General features: G+C 51.2%; 1 protein-coding gene across 1 annotated transcript in view; it reads left to right on the top strand.

Annotated features, from left to right (window-relative positions):
• The window catches only part of CPN1 (carboxypeptidase N subunit 1), an 11,627-nt gene extending 244 nt beyond the window's left edge, over positions 1-11,383 (top strand). Inside the window, exons 2-10 of the mRNA XM_041461632.1 lie at positions 1-414; positions 3,231-3,427; positions 4,087-4,242; positions 4,695-4,877; positions 6,343-6,454; positions 7,126-7,265; positions 7,548-7,647; positions 9,077-9,195; positions 11,067-11,383. Coding sequence (XP_041317566.1) covers positions 192-414; positions 3,231-3,427; positions 4,087-4,242; positions 4,695-4,877; positions 6,343-6,454; positions 7,126-7,265; positions 7,548-7,647; positions 9,077-9,195; positions 11,067-11,198 — 1,362 coding nt within the window. The 5' untranslated portion in view covers positions 1-191 and the 3' untranslated portion in view covers positions 11,199-11,383. The remainder of the gene's footprint in view (positions 415-3,230; positions 3,428-4,086; positions 4,243-4,694; positions 4,878-6,342; positions 6,455-7,125; positions 7,266-7,547; positions 7,648-9,076; positions 9,196-11,066) is intronic.
• Positions 11,384-19,255: the final 7,872 nt, after the last annotated feature.

The following is a 19,255-nucleotide window of genomic DNA, read 5'->3' as shown; positions in this document are numbered from 1 at the left end:
GCGGGCGGGCGGGGGGAGCATTCCTGCGCCGCGGGGCCCCGGCGCGCCCCGCTCCCGCCGCCCCCCGCCCGCAGGTGCAGGGGGCTGGCACTCGGCAGCTGGAAAGAGCTGGTTGGAGTTTGCACTTTAAGCTCCCGGCGGGGAGGGAGCCGAGGCTGGGAGCTGGTCCGGGCGCCCAGCGCCGCGGGAGGATGGCGCGGTGGCTGCGGCCCCTCGTGGGAGCCCTGCTCCTGCTCGAGGGGGCGGCCGCCCTCAGCTTCCTCCACCATCGCTACGAGGAGCTGGTGCAGGCCCTGTTCCGCGTGCAGAGCCAGTGCCCCTACGTCACCCGCATCTACAGCATCGGCCGCAGCGTCGAGGGCCGGCACCTCTACGTGCTGGAGTTCAGCGACTACCCGGGCATCCACGAGCCCCGTGAGTACGGGGGGAAGGGGACAGCGGCCCCGAGAGGACGGGCCTCGTTGGCGCGCTCCATGCCACGCGGCACTGTTGGGGCGCTGGGTGGAGGGATCTCCCTTTCCAGGCAGGGCTCCTGGCAATGCCCGGGTGCCAGGCAGCGCGGTCTCCGGCAGGGACCGTGCAGCCAGCCCAGCCCGCACACATGCACCGTGCCATGCACTGTGCTTGCGTGAGCTGCAGCGTGGCCCAGGCGCGTACTTTGGACGGAGCTCTGAGTTTTCAGCTCAAGCTAATGCGAGAACGCAGGCGAGTCCACCCCAGCACCCCGCCTGCCCTACCACACTCTCCCTCCCAAAACAATGTTATTCAGGCGAGGAGAGCAGCACCCACCCTCTGCCCTGTGCTGCTGGGTAGCGACAGGAGAGAAAGTGTTCGGCCCTTCCTCCTGCAGACGGCAAATGCAGGAGGCCAGCGAGCGGGGACCCCGGCAGAGAGGGCTTGTACAGCCCTCGCAACGCCGTGGGCAGCGCAGCACCAGTGACAGGCTGCTCTCAGGGATCTCCACCTGCTGCCACGTGGCCCTGTGGAACCTTGGCAGCGGTGGCCCCTTGAGCTGCGGCCTGTGCAGCTTGGAGATGCTGCCGAGCCAGACCTTGCTGGCAGCCAAGTGCCCTGGGGGGGCTGAGGAGAGCAGCTGCCTCTCCAGGCTGGGGGGCTGCACACAGGGCTCCCTCGCATCCCTGCCTTGTGTCCCTGGTGCTGCAGATAAGGACAGAGCTTTCTGCAGGATCTTTTGCCTTTTCAAGTCCTGGTTGATGTGGTTAAACGCAGGGGCTGATGGATGCAGGCAGCCTACTCATATGGAAAACTGCCAAGAGGGCTGCAGGGGCGTGCAGAACCTGTGTCCCCCTCAGAGGAGCAGCCCCCACAAACCCACAGCACCCCATGTCTGGCAGCACTGCTCTGGGGGCATGCTGCTCCAGTCCTGTGCCCATAGTATCCTTTTCAGGGGTGCCAGGAGGTGAGATGGAGGCTTCCCACCTTGACTACCTCTGTGACAGCCCTGTTCAGCACTGGGAAAGCTGTGTGGCACTGAGGGCATCTAGGGTACCTCCACAGTGCATCAAGGGCTGATTCAAAGCACGGAGTGAGCAAAGGGCACTGGCAGTGCACCACTGGATTTTAGACTTGCAGAACCACATGAAAGCAGATGGGAAGGCTGTAGGAGATGACTCAGATCTCCCCTGCCCCAGGCAGGCAGCATGGACATGTGGCCCTGCTTGTAGCATAGGCCACTGTCAGGCTGGCACTTTCAGCTTGTAGCATGAGGAATTTGGAAAACTGTGGATTTCCTTGAAGCACATGAAAAGTAACTCTGAAAAGCAAGCTCAGAGTCAATGGGCTTACATGCAGTAATTAGAGTTTGTGTGTCCATATACATAAAGTTTAGGAGTTTGCATACTGAAAAAGGCTGGCAAATCCTGCTGCAGACTCAAAGCAGAGAATCCTTGCTGAAACCTTATTTTTTTAAAGGCAGCACATATGCCCAAGATTTTTTGGTATTTTTAATAACTGGATTATCTAACTAAACCAGTTCTCATGTTCCTGAAATCTAACAACATCAAAATATGTTGCTCACCTCTGGTGCCTTGCATTGAGACACAGCAATCAAAAAACACGGAAAAGCAAAATCTTAAGCTAATATTAGTCCTTTTTTTCTTTTTCTTTTTTTTTTTTTTTTTTTTTTTTAATGCAGCAAAGGCAATTGGGCTTTTGCAAGCAGCAGCTCACAATTTGGGGATGTGATGTCTTTTACGCGAGGGATCCTGACAGACATCATACCTGGCAGCAGAGCTGCATGCTGCCACTGCAAGTCTGATCCCTGCTGGTGTCCAGAAAGCTCAGAGTGCAATGGGAATCTCAAGATCTGGCAAGCCAGCATTTGTAACAACACCCTTTTTTTTCCTGATTCTTTCATGTGACAGCCAGGCTCCCTTTTTAACTTAATTCCCCTGTTGTCTTTCGTTCTACCAATGCTGGCTCCAGCCTACAATGTGACATTTTATTTTCCCACAAGTAACTGCTTTAAAAGGTCTCTGGGAAAGCACAACCTGTCCCTCACATGTCCTGCCTCTCCTTCAGCAAAGCAGCAAGTCCTGTTCCAGGCACTGTCTGGCTGTGGTCTCTGAGTCTGTATTTTGAGACCTTATTTTAGAAAAGTCAGTGGCAAGAGACCTTTTTGGTCATACTGGATCTGCCTGAGGGACAGTTTGATCCATATTCAGCTCAGCTGCTGAGGATTTCTCCAGGCTCTTTTCCCTTGAGGGTGAGGAGGGCCTTAACCTTGATCTTGGAGGCAGGTAAGGGGGAAGGAGAGATGCAGAGCTGGGAATGGGCCATGCTGGTGAAGGGCACTGAGAGCAAATGTAGAGGAGCAGAGGTGGGAGAAATAGTCTGTCCCCTCCAATGCCACCTACCCCAGAGCTGTGAGGCCCTGGCAGTCTGGGGCAATCCTGCCAGTCCTTTTGTGATGCCTTTCACCAACCCAAGACCCAACTACCAGCCAGTACTCTTCCTGTGTGCTCCAAAGGCCCAAAGCAACCTGGAGGAGAGTGTGACCTGCTCCCAGAGTGCTGTGGCAAAATGAAGCAGAGCCCATATGAGAACTGTGCCATTCTCCCTCGCTGAGGTTTGCATTTTCCAAGGGAAAGGTCATTTTAGACCATTTATTGGGTGTCCCTTGGGCTTGCCTGGGGCTCCCTGTGGTAGGCATTTGCTGTTTCCCCCTGTTCCAGCCATGGCTGATGGCGTCGCTCTCTTGCTCTCTCCAGTGGAGCCAGAGTTCAAGTATGTTGGGAACATGCATGGGAACGAGGTGCTGGGCCGTGAGCTGCTGCTGCAGCTCTCCGAGTTCCTGTGCGAGGAGTACCGCCGGGGCAACGAGCGGATCACACGCCTCATCCATGACACGCGCATCCACATCATGCCCTCCATGAACCCCGACGGGTACGAAGTGGCTGCCAAGCAGGTACCAGGCAGTGATCACCTCCTCCAGACGGGTAGGGGCAGAAAGCCCTTCAGATCCCTTGGGGTTCATCTTCACTGCAGCTAGAAGGAGGGGGAATCCTTTCTTTTCATGCCCTGCCAAATTTGTCCCTGTCAACTGCTGTTGCTGCTTGTCGCCTTCTTACTAAGGGCTCGTGCTGTGCGTCCTGTTATAGGTGACCTTGGCAGATGATGGAGAAGACTTCCTATACCTGTCTTACTCTCCTTAGAAGTTATTTGTCACAGAAGGGTCACTGCAAATCCCCTGCCCTAGACTGGGAAAGTGACATCTGAATGCCACTGTCATACGCAGGCAGGGACATGAGAGATGGGAGGGAGCTCCCAAAAAAAAGTCATCCATTTCTTTGTGCTTCTAGACTTCAGGGAGATATTTGTGGCTCTTTCAGCTAAAGTAAATTGTTTATTTGTCTTGTGGCTTACTCTGTCACCCTGAAAAATGAAGATATTGTTACTGATTTTCCCTGTAAGTACCAATACTCTTTATTGCCCTGCCAGCAATAACACATGTTGTAACTCATAGGCATTGAAGTGCTTTTACAGTGGCCAATCTCTGCTGCTCTAATGCCCAACCTGACTGCACCCAACCTGGACTCACCCCTGTGATGTACCTTTGCCCCACAGGGCCCAGACAGCAACGGGTACTTGACAGGGAGGAACAATGCCAATGGAGTGGACTTGAACCGCAACTTCCCTGACCTCAACACACTCATGTACTACAGCAGGGAAATCAGCGGGCCAAATCACCACATCCCACTGCCTGACAACTGGAAAAGCCAGGTACCAGTCTGGGATACCGTGAGGGCTACAGCATCCTCTTAGAGTGTCTCAGCATGCAAGCAAATACATTGCTCTTTGGCTTGCACAGTGCTTGTTTCCTTCCCTGAGCCTTCTGCCTGCAGAGAAATGATACAGTCCTGGTCCGATATCACAGCTTGCCCCTCTGCAGGAGAGCCTGACATCACAACCAGCTTGGGGGAGTAGGCTGCAATGCACAGGGTAGATGAGGTGGCACATGCTGGCTAGCACCTGTGCCTCAGGTTTTGGGGTTGTGCTGGGGGAGCTGCTTTGTGTATCAGGGTAGTTGGTGGAGAACAAAGGAAGCTGCAAGAGCTGCAGCAGACACATTGCAGGACAGGGTCTGACATGGTCAATCACACCACAGCCTGGCATGGAGCAGCAGCGGGCACAGAGGTCTCTTCTCCCTGTCTCCTTCTCTCTTCTCCTTACAGGTGGAGCCAGAGACATTGGCTGTGATCCAGTGGATCAGCAGCTACAACTTTGTGCTCTCGGCCAATCTGCACGGCGGAGCAGTGGTGGCAAATTACCCCTATGACAAGTCCCAGGATCAGCGGTTCAGGAGCCACCGGCGCACGGTCAACACGCCTACCCCTGACGATAAGTTGTTTCAGAAGGTGAGCACGGCCACGTTGGGCAAGGACATTCCCTGGCAGGGTGCAGAGTGAGGGCTGGATGGGAGCTCTGGTCACTGCGTCATGCAGGAGCTGAGCCAAGAGACGTGTTGGAAATAATCATTAGCAGACTACAGCATTTCTGCCAGCCACTGGCTCAAGAGCCAGGTCAGGACAGTCCCACCCTGTGAGCCAGTCCCACCACAGAGACAGGCCATGCTTAACCCTCAGGGGCCCCCTCCTTGTCCATGCTTGGTTTTCCCATAACCCAAATAGCACTGGTATACTCAGTAACAACCTGCTCTTCCAAAGCTGGAAGCAGCACTCAGCTTTGCCTCACCATCTTAGAATGCATAGGGTTTTTTTTTTCCTAGAAAGGTGACAGGGGGCCTGCTGATACCAGGATAAGGGAGGTGGGTGCCCAGCAGGGGCTTATGCATGGCGAAGAACAAGAACTACAACAAACAGCAGGAACTCGAGGAGCATAAGCACACATCAAGGAATGCATCAGTCCATGCTGTTGATCCTGTTAGTGCTAGCTGAAGCTCGTGGTTTTTCTTCGTTATCCCAGAAAACAATGCCTTCAGTCACTGCTTCCATTAGGAAATACCCATCACAAGAAAAAACTAAGTCTGCCTCAGAACAGTTAATAAGAAAAATAAGTCCAAGCTGGAGTCCAGCCTTCTCTGGAAGCAGAATCTGCAGGGGCTTGTCAGGACCTCCTGGGATCACGGCTGTGCTCAGACCCAGATGTAAAAAAGCTGCAGTCTGGGGCGTAGGCTAATGATACCCACATGGCCTCAGGACTCAGAAATGTAGAGAAGTAACTGTTTTCCTGCCGACAGAATGATATTACACTTGAATCTGAACCATAATACAAGGGTATCTAGTTTGCCTTAGAAAATGCAAATGCCAGTCTCTCTTAAACTGTGTCTTATGCAGAGGACTGGCTTTGGATGCAGCAGCCCAGTTTTAGCCCTGCCTTCATCTAAAAATAAACAGTAATCTTAATAAGGGCAACAAACAAGTCGTTGCTAGAGCCAGAAATTGCCCAAACTCTTTCCTAATGAAAACTCCCCCGATACATATCTGGCATTTGCCAGGACTGATACTTTTCTTCATATATCTTTTTCCCCTATTAGTGCCATTTGCTGTGTGGGGCCAAGTGTCCCTGCTGCCTCTGCTCCCTCTCTTCTCAGTATGAGCAGGGCAGAAGCCCTTTTGCCATCAACAAGCTTCCAGCTTGCCAGGTTACTGCTCTTCCTCCTTCACCTTTATCTGCATATGTCTTGTAGAGGTCCTGGGTACCTTGTGTTGTATTTTGTGGCAGTCAAATGCAGGAACTCTCTCCTGTCTGACTTCCCTCCCGTGCTCCTCAGCAAAGGAGGGAGCATGTTTTGACCAGAGCCAGGCAGGTTCTCCAGCCGTGTGGGGCTGGAGTGGTGACCACTGGCTGCTCTCCCTCTAGCTGGCCAAGACCTACTCATATGCCCACAGCTGGATGCACCGGGGCTGGAACTGTGGAGACTACTTTGCTGATGGCATCACAAATGGGGCATCCTGGTACTCGCTCAGCAAAGGTAAGACCTGAGCACCCCCCACAGCAAAAAGAGGTGAGGGATAGACAAGAAACCTCAGGACAGGATGGGCTGGGGAAGGACTATGGCAATAGGATGGTGCTTATTACTAGACACCATTCTGGTGTTTTGTATCTCAGACCAGGAAATGGCTTGGGAAGGAGCCACAGAAAAAGCCAAGGTCTGCAGAGACCTTCATCCTATGTGCTTCTAGACAAAGGAAACATTAATCTGCTAGTGTGTTTGAAAATCCTATGGTGTAATTCTGTCCAAACTCAAAACTGTCACCAAAGGGAAGGCAGCTGCTAGTTCCTGAAAAATCTCATTAAAAAAGGCACAATGAAGAAACTGAAAAGTCAACACATAAGACTAGACAAAAGATTGAAGAGGAACTGGAAGAGATATATAAGCCCTCTGTGGTACCCAACCTCCATGGGCTTCTGAAGGCAGGTTAATGAATGATCCAGCTGAAAGAGAGAGTTGGCAGCTACAAGGAGAGGGCTGCATGGGTGGAGAAGGCTCTAGTTGCACTGTCATGCAGGGAGGAAACTGCACCTGAGGTGCAGAGAAGGAGAGTGAGACAGTTCTGGTCAAGGAAAGATGAGCCAGGATGACTGGGACATAGGAATAGGAAGGGAGCCATGCCCTGGCCATAGGGTATTCTTCTCTTCCAGGCATGCAGGACTTCAATTACCTTTACACCAACTGCTTTGAAATTACCCTGGAGCTAAGCTGCAATAAGTTTCCCCCCGAGGAGGACCTGGAGAGGCAGTGGATGGCCAACCGGGAGGCCCTTGTTGCTTTCATTGAAGAGGTAAAGGGACAGTCCTGAGACCTACACCCTTCTCCTGCAGATCCCCATGGGCCCTGGTGGTAGGGGACCAGTAGGCACCAGGAGTGGAAGAGAGTTGGTTGTGGAGATCATGGGGTGCTCTGGTTGGTGGTCTTTGGGGAAGCTGTTGTTTTCTTGACTGGCTCTGGTGGGGACAACCAGGATCACCAAGGGTACCGGGAAAGGTAGGGTTGTCCCTTCTCAGCAATACCCTCTGAAGCAAAGGAGAGGCCTTGACCCATCCATCTGTCTCCCTCCCTGCAGGTTCACCAGGGCATCAAAGGGATGGTGTCAGATGAGAACAACAATGGCATTGCAGGAGCAGTGATTTCTGTCCAGGGAATCAGCCATGACATCACCTCTGGTGGGTTGTCGATCCACTTACGTGTCTGAATATGTGAGTGAAGCTAGCAGGCAAGGCTATAATATGAGAGGCCATCATGGTTTGCTTCCCAAAGACACTAGAGAAATATGGCTTATCCTTATCCTTGACCAGGCTGGGCTTAGGAAAGCCTGGGAAGGACAGAGGTGAGAACTGGAATGCAAGCCTTACTGTAAAGGACTTCAGAAACTGAGCTCCTATTTTATTTGGGAGGGACAATTGAGGGGATAATCTACTCAAGCCTGTAAATATCTGCAGAGTTGAAACAGAAGATAGCAAAGAATAAGATGAAAAAAAAGAATGAGATGAAAGACTGAAAGTTCACACCAGACAAGTTTAGACTGAGAATTAAGTGCCACTTTACATTACCCAGATCGTGGTTGTTTCTCCCTTGCTGGCCAATTTTAACCTTCTTTCCATGAGCACCCTCTTCCAAGCACACCGAACACTACAGACTGCCTGCAGAAAATAGCTGATATTACAGCTCTTCAGAGGTCAGACTAGGAAATCATTAAAGTTTCTCCTGGCTATAGGTCTGTGAGTCAGTAACATTAATATTTGGCACTTACTATGCCAACCTACATAGGAAAGGGGACTGTGGAGGAAATCGCAGAAGAGCGGCTGTCAAGGGCCCTCTGAATTATTCTGTCCAGCTTGGAGCAAGATTTCCCCCAGCATTGGCTCTGATCAGCCACTGCTCCCTCCAGCCAATTCTCACTGACCCCAAGGATGGATATTTCACAGCCTAACTGCTGTCCTGTACCAGGGATTTACCACATTCAGGTGAAGCTGCACTCCCAGCTCCACCCTGAAGCAATTTGCAATACCCATCCAGTTAAATAGATGGGATTATATTCAGATTTCCAAAGTAATCCATAACGTGGTGTTAACTCACTGTTGGCCATCCCCTGTCCCTAAGCACACCAGAGCACAATCTGTCAAAGTACTTCTGCGGCATTCTTATGCAGGGAATCAGGGAGCAGCTGAGCTAATGAGCAACTTAAACCTGCTCACCTAAACATGGCAAAATTGTGTATGGCAGGAATTAGATGGTGTTATGCATAAGGAGTCAGACTGGAGCTGTTATTGTCCTTAGGTCTACTGTCATCTGACTGGTGAGTGCTCAGCTTTGCAGCCCCCCTAGCCAGGCACAGCCAGTGCTGCTGTACAGTCCTCTTTCATTTGGCGTTTACTTGCAGACTGACCTCTCCATGGCACTAATGAGACATCGCTTGCACTATACCAGTGTGAATCCAGCCTTGATGTAGCCAGCAGATTTGGGAAAAAAAAAAAAAAATCTGTGTTTTGAGGGCTACACATCCTAGAGGAAATAACTCAGCAAGAATTACTGGTGTCTTTTGCTTTGCTCCCTGGGAATCCTACCTACCTTTTCTCCTACCTTGTGTTCCAGGTGATATGGGGGATTATTTCCGGCTGCTGCTGCCTGGCACTTACACTGTCACAGCCTCTGCAGAGGGGTACCAGCCCCTGACAGTCACAACAACAGTGGGCCCAGCTGCACCTTCATTGGTGAGTCAGGCTGCATAGTCACAAGGGTTTCTCAAAATATCTTCACCCCAGGGAGAAAGAAATGTGGTGGAGGATGTCTAGTGAGTAGCAGAGAAAGGAGATGGGATGTAGAGCATTTCCAATGGCTGTAGGTTATCTATTTTGGCAGACAAAGCTCCACACAGCTCACAGAAGTGAAGACAATGCCATGTGCCTTTCAATTCCTTACTGAGGCCTTGCAGCTGCACTGGGCTCCTGTGTCCTCCTGCCTCTTGACCATGGGCGAGCTCCTGGCTGGCTGGGACTGCTGCTCTTCAGCTCTCCCTCCATCCTCTTCACTCTCCATGAGATAATGTGGAGACAGCATCTGTTCCCTGAGGTTCAGTTATCCCCCCCAGCTTTGTGGGTTTCAGCACTCTGCTATCATCTGCATTCTGCCTGGGACCAAACATGTTATCAAACTCATAGCAAGAGGCTGAAGTCTGCCTTTCTTATTGCTGAGAGCACCAAAGACAAATGGGAACTGAGTGCCACCAAAGAGCAGCCAAGCACCTTCAGGAAATGAAGTGCTTTTGACACTGGTGTGTCTCCTACAGTGCCTTTCTGAGGGCTGGCTGGACAACTAGAAATTGATTATAAAAACAGTGGGTGGTGATCCCTGCCCCTGCTGCTGCCTTGTGAACATGGTGGGACCACAGATGCAGGCTCCTCAAGAGACCCCCCAGGAGCACCCCAATCCCTCCCCTCCCCATCTGCAGAATCCTGGCATATCATTTGCTTTGCTCTATGTACACTGGTCAGGCTCTGCTCTAAATACACTGTGGTTGCTCTCCCACCTTCCATCGCTCCATCCCACTCTGCCCAGCCTCTGAAGTTCTTCCAGAGCTGCCCTCTTCTCAGGATTAGAAACCTTCTAATTTTCGTACTAAATTTATTTATGGTCAGTTTATGCCTGTTTGTTCTTATGCCAATGTTGTGCTTTAAATAGCCCCTTTTCTTCCCTGGTGTTTATTCCCTGGTATATTTATAGAGAGCTGTCAAGCCCAGTCCTTTGTTTTGCTAGGTTAAGCACCCAGCTCTTTTTAAAACAGACTTCTTTTTACAGTGTTACTGTAGAAGACTGATTTTTTTCCTTGATGGTCTGATTTTTGCGTATCTCCTCTCACAGCAGCCTCCTGTTCCCATTTCTGCAACATCTCCCATACTGACTCTTCACCCCATCCCTCCCCCAGGAAGCCCATGCAGCTCCATTCCAGTTTCACCATTCTGTATGGCCTCCCCATTTATCTGATGCTGTGCTTTGCACACTCCCTGTCCCCTTCTCCCTCTTGTACTGCTTGTGTGGCTGTAGTGGATGGAGGTTTCTTTCCCAGAATGTTTTTGCCTGGGTCCACTGGAAGGACTGGTTGCTGAAAGACTGATTAAACTAACAAGATGCAATTGAAAAAGAACTATCTGTCTTAAACCATCCTGTGTATTAAATACTCACGGAGATGCAAAGCAATGCTGTGTGTGAGAAACGGAGAATAAAGGTGAGAAAAGGAGAATAAAGGTGAGAAAAGGAGAATAAAGGTGAGAAAAGGAGAATAAAGGTGAGAAAAGGAGAATAAAGAACATAGCTCAGTCCCTTGCAGTTCACAGATCGTCTTCCAAACCATCCTAGGACATCATATTGCCACAGGAGCAACTCTGCATAAGAAACATAGTTCATTGTTAGTACATTTTCCACAGGAGGAAAAAAATTTACAGCTGCTTTAAGAACTGATTTCCTTTAACAATGGCTGAAACCCCTTATTGTTTGACTTGGTCCCAGAGTCAGCTTCCAAGGCAGAGACAGGTCCCAGAGCACACATGAGGTGTTAAATGCAGTTATCTTTGTTATCTTTCTCCAGGTGCATTTCCAGCTCAAACAAGAAGTGGTGAGGAAGCCTGCAGAGCGTAAAGCCTCAGGCACAAGGATGAACAACAAAGCCCTTCAGAAGAAGGTGGTGCCAAGAGCCACCCGCCGGGGGACCCAAAGATGAGGACAGCTCATTTGGCTGAGAGCTGGGGAAGCCGTTTACATGAGGCCTGGCTGATGAGTCCTGCCAGTGAACTTTCCAACAGTCCAGCATGAAACTAACCCAAATCATTAAAAACGGAAGTATTTAATCCCTGAGCAAATTGTGAAGTCATTCACAACAAAGTGGGCATGGGCTACAGTTCCCTGGGCAGAGTGTCTGTGTGTACTGAGTCCTTCTCCTGCACTTGCTCCATCTCAGAAAGATCTGCTCCCTTTATTCCCAGATGATTGCTACAGCCCACATTAAATGCCATGAGTGTATACCAAGTATAATGAACCCAAGCTTTGATGTAACCTGCACTCACAAAATTGCACGTGAACATTAGTGATGTGGGTGCAAGTGCCATGCTTCTGCCTCAGGTAAGTACAATAACACAGGGAGCTTTTACAGCTCTGCCTAGGGTTAGGGTTAGGGTTCTGCCTAGGGTTAGAGTTCTGAAAACCACAAAGCCCAGAGCTCCAGCCACACTGCAGCTACAAAAGGCATGCCAAGGGGAACACAAAACTGCCAAAACATGGCTCCTTCCCCACCTTTCTGCTTGGCACACCCTTAGCCCAAGGCTGCTTTTACAGCTCTGCCTAGGATTAGGGTTAGGGTTCCGCCTAGGGATTGGGTTCAATAAAGGTGAGAAAAGGAGAATAAAGGTGAGAAAAGGAGAATAAAGAACATAGCTCAGTCCCTTGCAGTTCACAGATCGTCTTCCAAACCATCCTAGGACATCATATTGCCACAGGAGCAACTCTGCATAAGAAACATAGTTCATTGTTAGTACATTTTCCACAGGAGGAAAAAAATTTACAGCTGCTTTAAGAACTGATTTCCTTTAACAATGGCTGAAACCCCTTATTGTTTGACTTGGTCCCAGAGTCAGCTTCCAAGGCAGAGACAGGTCCCAGAGCACACATGAGGTGTTAAATGCAGTTATCTTTGTTATCTTTCTCCAGGTGCATTTCCAGCTCAAACAAGAAGTGGTGAGGAAGCCTGCAGAGCGTAAAGCCTCAGGCACAAGGATGAACAACAAAGCCCTTCAGAAGAAGGTGGTGCCAAGAGCCACCCGCCGGGGGACCCAAAGATGAGGACAGCTCATTTGGCTGAGAGCTGGGGAAGCCGTTTACATGAGGCCTGGCTGATGAGTCCTGCCAGTGAACTTTCCAACAGTCCAGCATGAAACTAACCCAAATCATTAAAAACGGAAGTATTTAATCCCTGAGCAAATTGTGAAGTCATTCACAACAAAGTGGGCATGGGCTACAGTTCCCTGGGCAGAGTGTCTGTGTGTACTGAGTCCTTCTCCTGCACTTGCTCCATCTCAGAAAGATCTGCTCCCTTTATTCCCAGATGATTGCTACAGCCCACATTAAATGCCATGAGTGTATACCAAGTATAATGAACCCAAGCTTTGATGTAACCTGCACTCACAAAATTGCACGTGAACATTAGTGATGTGGGTGCAAGTGCCATGCTTCTGCCTCAGGTAAGTACAATAACACAGGGAGCTTTTACAGCTCTGCCTAGGGTTAGGGTTAGGGTTCTGCCTAGGGTTAGAGTTCTGAAAACCACAAAGCCCAGAGCTCCAGCCACACTGCAGCTACAAAAGGCATGCCAAGGGGAACACAAAACTGCCAAAACATGGCTCCTTCCCCACCTTTCTGCTTGGCACACCCTTAGCCCAAGGCTGCTTTTACAGCTCTGCCTAGGATTAGGGTTAGGGTTCCGCCTAGGGATTGGGTTCTGAAAACCACAAAGCCCAGATCTCCAGCCACACTGCAGCTGCAAAAGGCATGCCAAGGGAAACACAAATTTGCCAACACATGGCTTCCTCCACAGCTTTCTGCTTGGCACCACCCTTAGCCTAAGGCTGCTTTTACAGCTCTGCCTAGAGTTAGGGTTACGTGTCTGCAGAACCCATAGTTCGTGGAAGGTTAGTTTTAAATCAGGATGTCGCGAGCAGCTCTTGACACAGCTTGAACGACATACAGCACAGCTATTGCTGACTGGTGACTCTAGGACATGGTGGTTCTGGGTCATCTCCTGATCTTGATATGAAGATTGGACTTTCTAGTAGCTGGTTTGGATTATTTATAGTCAGATAGGCTGAACTTATACCTGCTGGCAAAAGCCAAGTATTATCCTTATGTCTTCAGACCCAAACCAGATGGCTTGCTGAGGGGTGTGCTCTATCTAACCCAAACTATTATTCTGGGCACTGAAGCAACTAGGTGAGATCTGACAACTGGTGATGAGTAGAAGTCCAAGCCAGGTTATTTGGATGTTCCTTTGAGACAAATACCCTGAACCTTGGTTCAATATGCAATAGGGAAGTGTGGATATTTTATGCCAGCAGTGTGTTATGCAGGTACAGCATAAGCTGTGTGAGTTTTAATTGGGGTTGGAGAGAAAGGATCCATAGTTCAGTGAGGCAAGCTCAAAATGCTGCTTAGGCTGTGTGGGCAGGTTTGGAGTGGAAGCAAGAGTAGAAACAAAGCTGGTTATTTCCATGGTAAAAATATCTTAAGCAGGCAAAACCTTTCTAGCATTCTTCATTGAAAACAAATAACTCCAGAGGGGGTAAACAGTATGCCCCAGTGATTTCTTTTTTACTTGGATGGTTATCCCAATATATATCCCAGTAGAACTCTACCATTCAGCCACTCTTTCTCTCCCTGTCTAAAGCTCATAAAAAAGTGTCCCCCGAACATTCCTCTGCTTCCCCTCTTTTGTAAACATCATTTCTTGTGAGCAACCTGTACAACCCTACTGCAGAAGCGATGTCCTGCACTTCACCCCTCACCGTCACGTCCTCCTCTGTCTCTGCTACAAGATGCTGGTGGCATTTCCAGCATTAGCAGGACACACACACTCTTGTAGCTCTGCCTGCTAACAGAAGCTCTTTCTCTGTCATGCCTTTTCTTGTAAAGGCAGAGGAAGCTGTCCCTTGCAGGTTAATTATACAGGCTGTTGCAAAAAAGTGCCCAGAATGGTAATGCTCTTAACAGTGGTTGTGACTGATTTTGGTCTGCAGAAACCAGCAGGAGCTGGAGACACTGGCCAGTTCAACAGTCACAGCCAAAGCCGAATTCCAATTATTTTTTTTCTTTTGTTTTTTTTTTTTTCTGAGGCAGAAGGAAATGAAAAAGGATGGCAAAGCTGAGATGCTCCAACTTCTGTGTGGTTTAACACCTCTTCCACTGGCCAAGCCCAGCAGCATCACTGCAGAGGCTGGACCCTCCTGTTGGAAGCCACGTGTCAGTGCACATTCACCCAAGAGACGTGGTGGACATGCAGGCAGGACGAGGGAGGGCACCCCGCATCCCACGGCCTGGCACATGCAGCACTTCGAAAGGTCTGCTGTCACCAAGTCTGGCCCATGTGCCGGAAGGTATTACTGCCCCCAACTACAGCACTCTGCTGGCTGAGCTGACCGCTGACTTCTGAGGATTTGTCTGAAGCCGAGAGCAAGGAAGGAGCTCCCAGGGAGCAGCCTTCAGCTGGCTAGTTCAGCTGGGTGGTCTCTGGACAGAGTGATGCTGAGAGCTGCCCCTGCTCCCTGCATCCCAGCAGTGTCACAGGCAGTGTTGCTGGGCCTGCTGGCTGCAGGGTGCTCTCATGTTGCCCTCTTGTGGTCCTAGAAAATGTGGGACTGTCTGAATTCCACTCTCTAGGGCAGAGACAGAGGAGGGAGACTCCTTCCTTAGAACAGGACAGCCAGCCCAGAAGGCCACATCACTCACCCTCGCAGGCTGCTGTGGGGTTGGCAGTGCCGCAGAAAAATTAGAGTCTCGGTCGCAAGCGTTTTCCCCTACAAAAGGGTTCCTGCAAGATACAGCCCTCTGGAGGTCTCTCTCTCTGGGCTGGGATTTGTCCAGCTCATTCTCCTCCCAGCTCTGAATATTTTTGTGATGAACAATTTGGTAGAGCTCCACTTGGCCGTGGCTGAGCCCTCCACGTGAAAACACGGTTACAAAATGTTTCTGAGGCAGGATTTTTAAGCACACCCCTCAAAGGCTTGCCATGAGCTTCGCCCCCGGTGTTGCAAGAAGCGTGGGCTAAGAAGCACACAACCTTTGGGTGTATCATCGGCCAGATAGGAATTTCTTAGGCTTTTGAGGCTTTAGTCAAGGCAAAAATGTTGGCAGGTTTGTGTCAGAAGACACAGCTAACAGTCAATCCTCCCCATCTTCTCTAGGCCACTCATTATTTTGTAGACCTCTTCCCCACTGTATGTCCTTCTACCAAGCTGAAGAGTCCCAGCCTACAGGTTTTCGCTGTACAGTCTGTTCCCCTGTCTCTGAGCATCCTTACTGCCTGCCTCCAAACCTTCTTCCATTCTCTGTTACCCTTTCTGAGATGAAAGGACCAGACTGGAAAACATTTAAACAAAGTGAAGCCAGGCCCAGGAAAGTGAACCAAAATTCTTATAAGCAAAGCTGTGAGGATCTTGGCAGAGCCAGGAGGGCAGACAGAACTCTGCATGCAATGCCTTCTCATTTCTGTATCTGGCATGGAGGAGGCAGAAAAGGGAAAATACAAATAAGTGAACTCAAAGAAAAATTAAGCAGCTTGCATGGGGATGTCAGCAGAGGAGAGTTGGTCATGGCAGTGACCTGAAAGGATGCAGGAGGGATTGAGATGATGAAAAACGCTCAAAACCTTCTTTGGCAGGCAAGAAGAACAGAAATTTTGGGTCAGAGGACATCTAGATCCCTGTGGCAGAGGCTGGTGTCTTTCTTCAGCACCAGGAAACCCATCTACAAGCATCCACACCTGCAGGGAATAGAGCACCTGTGCAGCTTCAGGCCCCCTGCCCACGGCATCGTGCCAAGGCAGCAGAGTGGGTCCCGACCTCAGGAGAACAGACGGGAATCAGCACCCAGCCTGTGCACGTACTAACACGATTCAGAGCCAGCGTGCAACGCGTTCCGCTCACCCGCTCCTGGCTGGCGGCAAGTCAAGCTGAGATCTGTGTGGTTGCTATGGAGAACTGTAGCTAAATGCACAAAAGTGCCAAACAGCGATAACTGCTCAGGGGGACTTACAGACTCCGGGCTTTACAACTTGTTGCTGAGGGATGGTATCCCTTGGGGCATGGAGGCTTTTTTTAGCCTGCCAGGAAATACAGCGCCGGACCTGCTATACTTGGTATGCCAGATCTTCTGTGATGCACAAACTGGCCCTCTCCATCATGGATTTCTGCTGGGGAGCTATTTGTTTTTCTCCATCTTAATGCTTTGGCATGATCTTACAATGTATCTAAGCAGCCAAGGAGGCTGCTAGCGGCAAAGCTGAGACCGCACCAGATGGACAGTGTAGACCCACTCGTCAGCTGCTGCCAAAGCCGAGAAGGCAGCGAGATTCCCACAAGGCAGCAGCGGGGAAGGGGAGCCCCGGCAGTGCGTGCGAGGCGGCAGCGCTCCGTGGGGAAGCAGAAGAGAGTTTGCACAGGCAGCTGCCTGCCGTGCTCCGCGCCGGGCTCCCGGGTGCTCTGCCAGCAGCCTGGCCCGGTGCATGGCTCCCGAGTGCCGTGTCCAGCCCGGGGGGGCTGCACCCCATGTCCCCCATGCACCGGCTGCTCACCGTGTCCCGCCGGGGGGAATGCCTCGCAGCCCGGGGCCGCGCGGTGCCGCGCAGGGCGAAGTCCCCGCGTCACCGGGGCCCCCGGGCTCCCCAGGCTGCGGGCCAGCCCCGCGGAACAGCTCCGCCCTCCCAGCGGCACCACGCCGGGCCGGGCCGGGCGGAGGCAGCCGGGCGGCGGGGCCCCGCGGCCCGGCCCCCGCCCCGCCGGCGCCTCCCGCACTCCGCACCGGGCCCCGCTGGCCGCGGGCATGGGGGCTGCCGGTGCCGGGGGCTGCCCTGGGCCGCGCTGGCCCCAGCGGGTGCCCCAGGCTGGGGTGCTGCGGGCTCGGGTGGGTGAGCTCCCCTCGTGCCAGCCGCGCCAGGGCAGCGTGTGGCCCTCCAGCCCTGCGTGCCCAGCCGGGTGCCCGCTGTGCCCCGTCCCCCAGCACACACGCTGCCCTGGCAGCACTTCGGGCGCCTGGGCAGCGTGGAGCAGCTGTGCGATACCGCGGGAGCCGCCCGTCTCCTCCCCACGTTGCACTTTGGGATTGGGGTCTCTTGAGCCGTGTCTGTTCAGGCAGTGGTAAGCCGGGTGGTCACCACCAGGCAGGCAGACAGCTGATGGTAGCTGGTGTTGCCGGGATAGCTTGTTACAGGAGAGCACCTGGCCCTTTAGAAGTTATGTGGCCGTCCCACAGTGGTTTGGCACCGGGAGTCTGGAGTTGTTTTACCCGTGAAGGTGGCACAAGTGGTTGTACAGAGAAAGCAGAAGCTCAAGGCTGAAGCACTGTGCCTTTCCCGGGTGCTCCTCCGAGGGCATTCACTCGGTTCAAGGCAGCCTGAAAAGAGAAACTTAAAAGAATTCCCTGTTTGTTTTCACTCTTGCAAACACAAATCCCTCTTGCAACACTGGCAGCCTGGCCCCATTGCCTTGTACTTATCAGAGATGAGCTGGAGGTGTCTCCTCCAGTGGCCCTGCCAGGGGATGTAGGCTTGGGTCACCCTCAGAATACTCCGAGAGGCAGGTGCTGCTCCTCTGCTGTCCCTTTGCTGACCTTAAGTGGTACCTCAGCTGATCCTGTCCTTGCTGTAATTTGGCCTCTGGATTCAAACATCTCTGCTGCTGTTCCTGCTATTTGGAATTCTCTCTCCACTTCTGGCCTTTCATTCTCCTTGCTGTAGTACCTAGGAAGCCTCTAGTTGTGTCATACGCATAAACGTCTGCTTTGACGTTTTTCATGATTCCGTAACTTTCAGTTTCTTCTGAAAAGGCTTTCTTTCCCCTTGCCTCTGCTTCCACTGAGATTTTATCTCTTCATCTGAAAGAGTTCATAGATACAGAATTTGCAGTTTTGCGGATGCTTTGCCAAATACAGTCTCTGTACCATGCTACAAGACGTCACCATCATCCCCCTCATCTTGACTCACTCTGGCTGTGAGTCGTGCTGGGCAGTGTCTAAATGTGTCCTGCTTGTGTGTGAGGCCTCCACAGCGCCGAGCGTGCCCACGTCTCTGAGCTGGCCTCCACTTTCTGTTCGTGAGATCCTCTCTTCAGGGCCAAAGGTTTCAGTTGTCTCTCCAGCTGCTCTGCTTAGAATTAGCAGTGACATTAAAAACTAGCTTGAACATACAACAGTTTTAAAGCACTGTTGATAATGGGACGGGAGGAGCTGAGCAGTAGGGGCAGAGGAAAGGAGTGACTCTCAGAGCTTTACAGGGCACCACCTCTGCCAGCTGTCACGGGAATCATGGCTGTGTGACCTCTTGAGCTTCTGAGTGCCATGGAGGTGTCCCTGCAGTGGGTGACCTCAGACGGACTTTGTGACAGTGGTGATGTAAGCTTAGGTGGGACAGCCTGACTTGTGCTTACCTCGGCACTTCACTGCCTTAACTGATAATTTCCCCTCAACCTCCAGCAAAAGTATATTTCTAATCACATTACTCAACTCCACTTCTGAGTGACACAGCTTTTTACTTTGCCTTCTTTTTAGAACCTTTCTGTGGGGAGATAAAATTTATTGCTTCCTTCTCGGGAGCACCTAGGGATTCTGAAGGGAAGAGGTCTGGGTAGCAGCAGAGTCCCTGCTGGGGATTGAAGTTCTTTGGAGATACAGTACAGAACAGGAATGGTGGTGAGCAAAGAACAGTTTCCAAGTCAAACTCAAGTAATTTTCAGATTTCTGGACTCTCCATCCAGCAGCCAAAGCATCATAATGGGCTTCTGTCCAAAAGTTATCTTGAAGAATATTGTTCAGGGTGCAAAATCAAGTGCTACAGTGTTAAGGAATGTCCTTGTAGTCCCAGTTCAACTTGTTTTGGATATGCACTCAAGGTGTAATGACTAATTTGGTAATTGTATGCTACTTACCACCTGTAGCCCAGCCACAGGTACTGCACATCAATGGTGATTCTGCTCTTGGGGTTTTGTCTGTTCCTTATTCTAAGTTGTATAATTTTAGCCTGTC

The sequence above is a fragment of the Pyrgilauda ruficollis genome, unplaced genomic scaffold (genome assembly GCF_017590135.1).
Source record: "Pyrgilauda ruficollis isolate IOZ18807 unplaced genomic scaffold, ASM1759013v1 scaffold15, whole genome shotgun sequence".
NCBI classification, from domain to species: domain Eukaryota; kingdom Metazoa; phylum Chordata; class Aves; order Passeriformes; family Passeridae; genus Pyrgilauda; species Pyrgilauda ruficollis.
The sequence above is the reverse complement of the archived record's forward strand: the minus strand, read 5'-3'. Positions and strand labels throughout refer to the sequence as shown.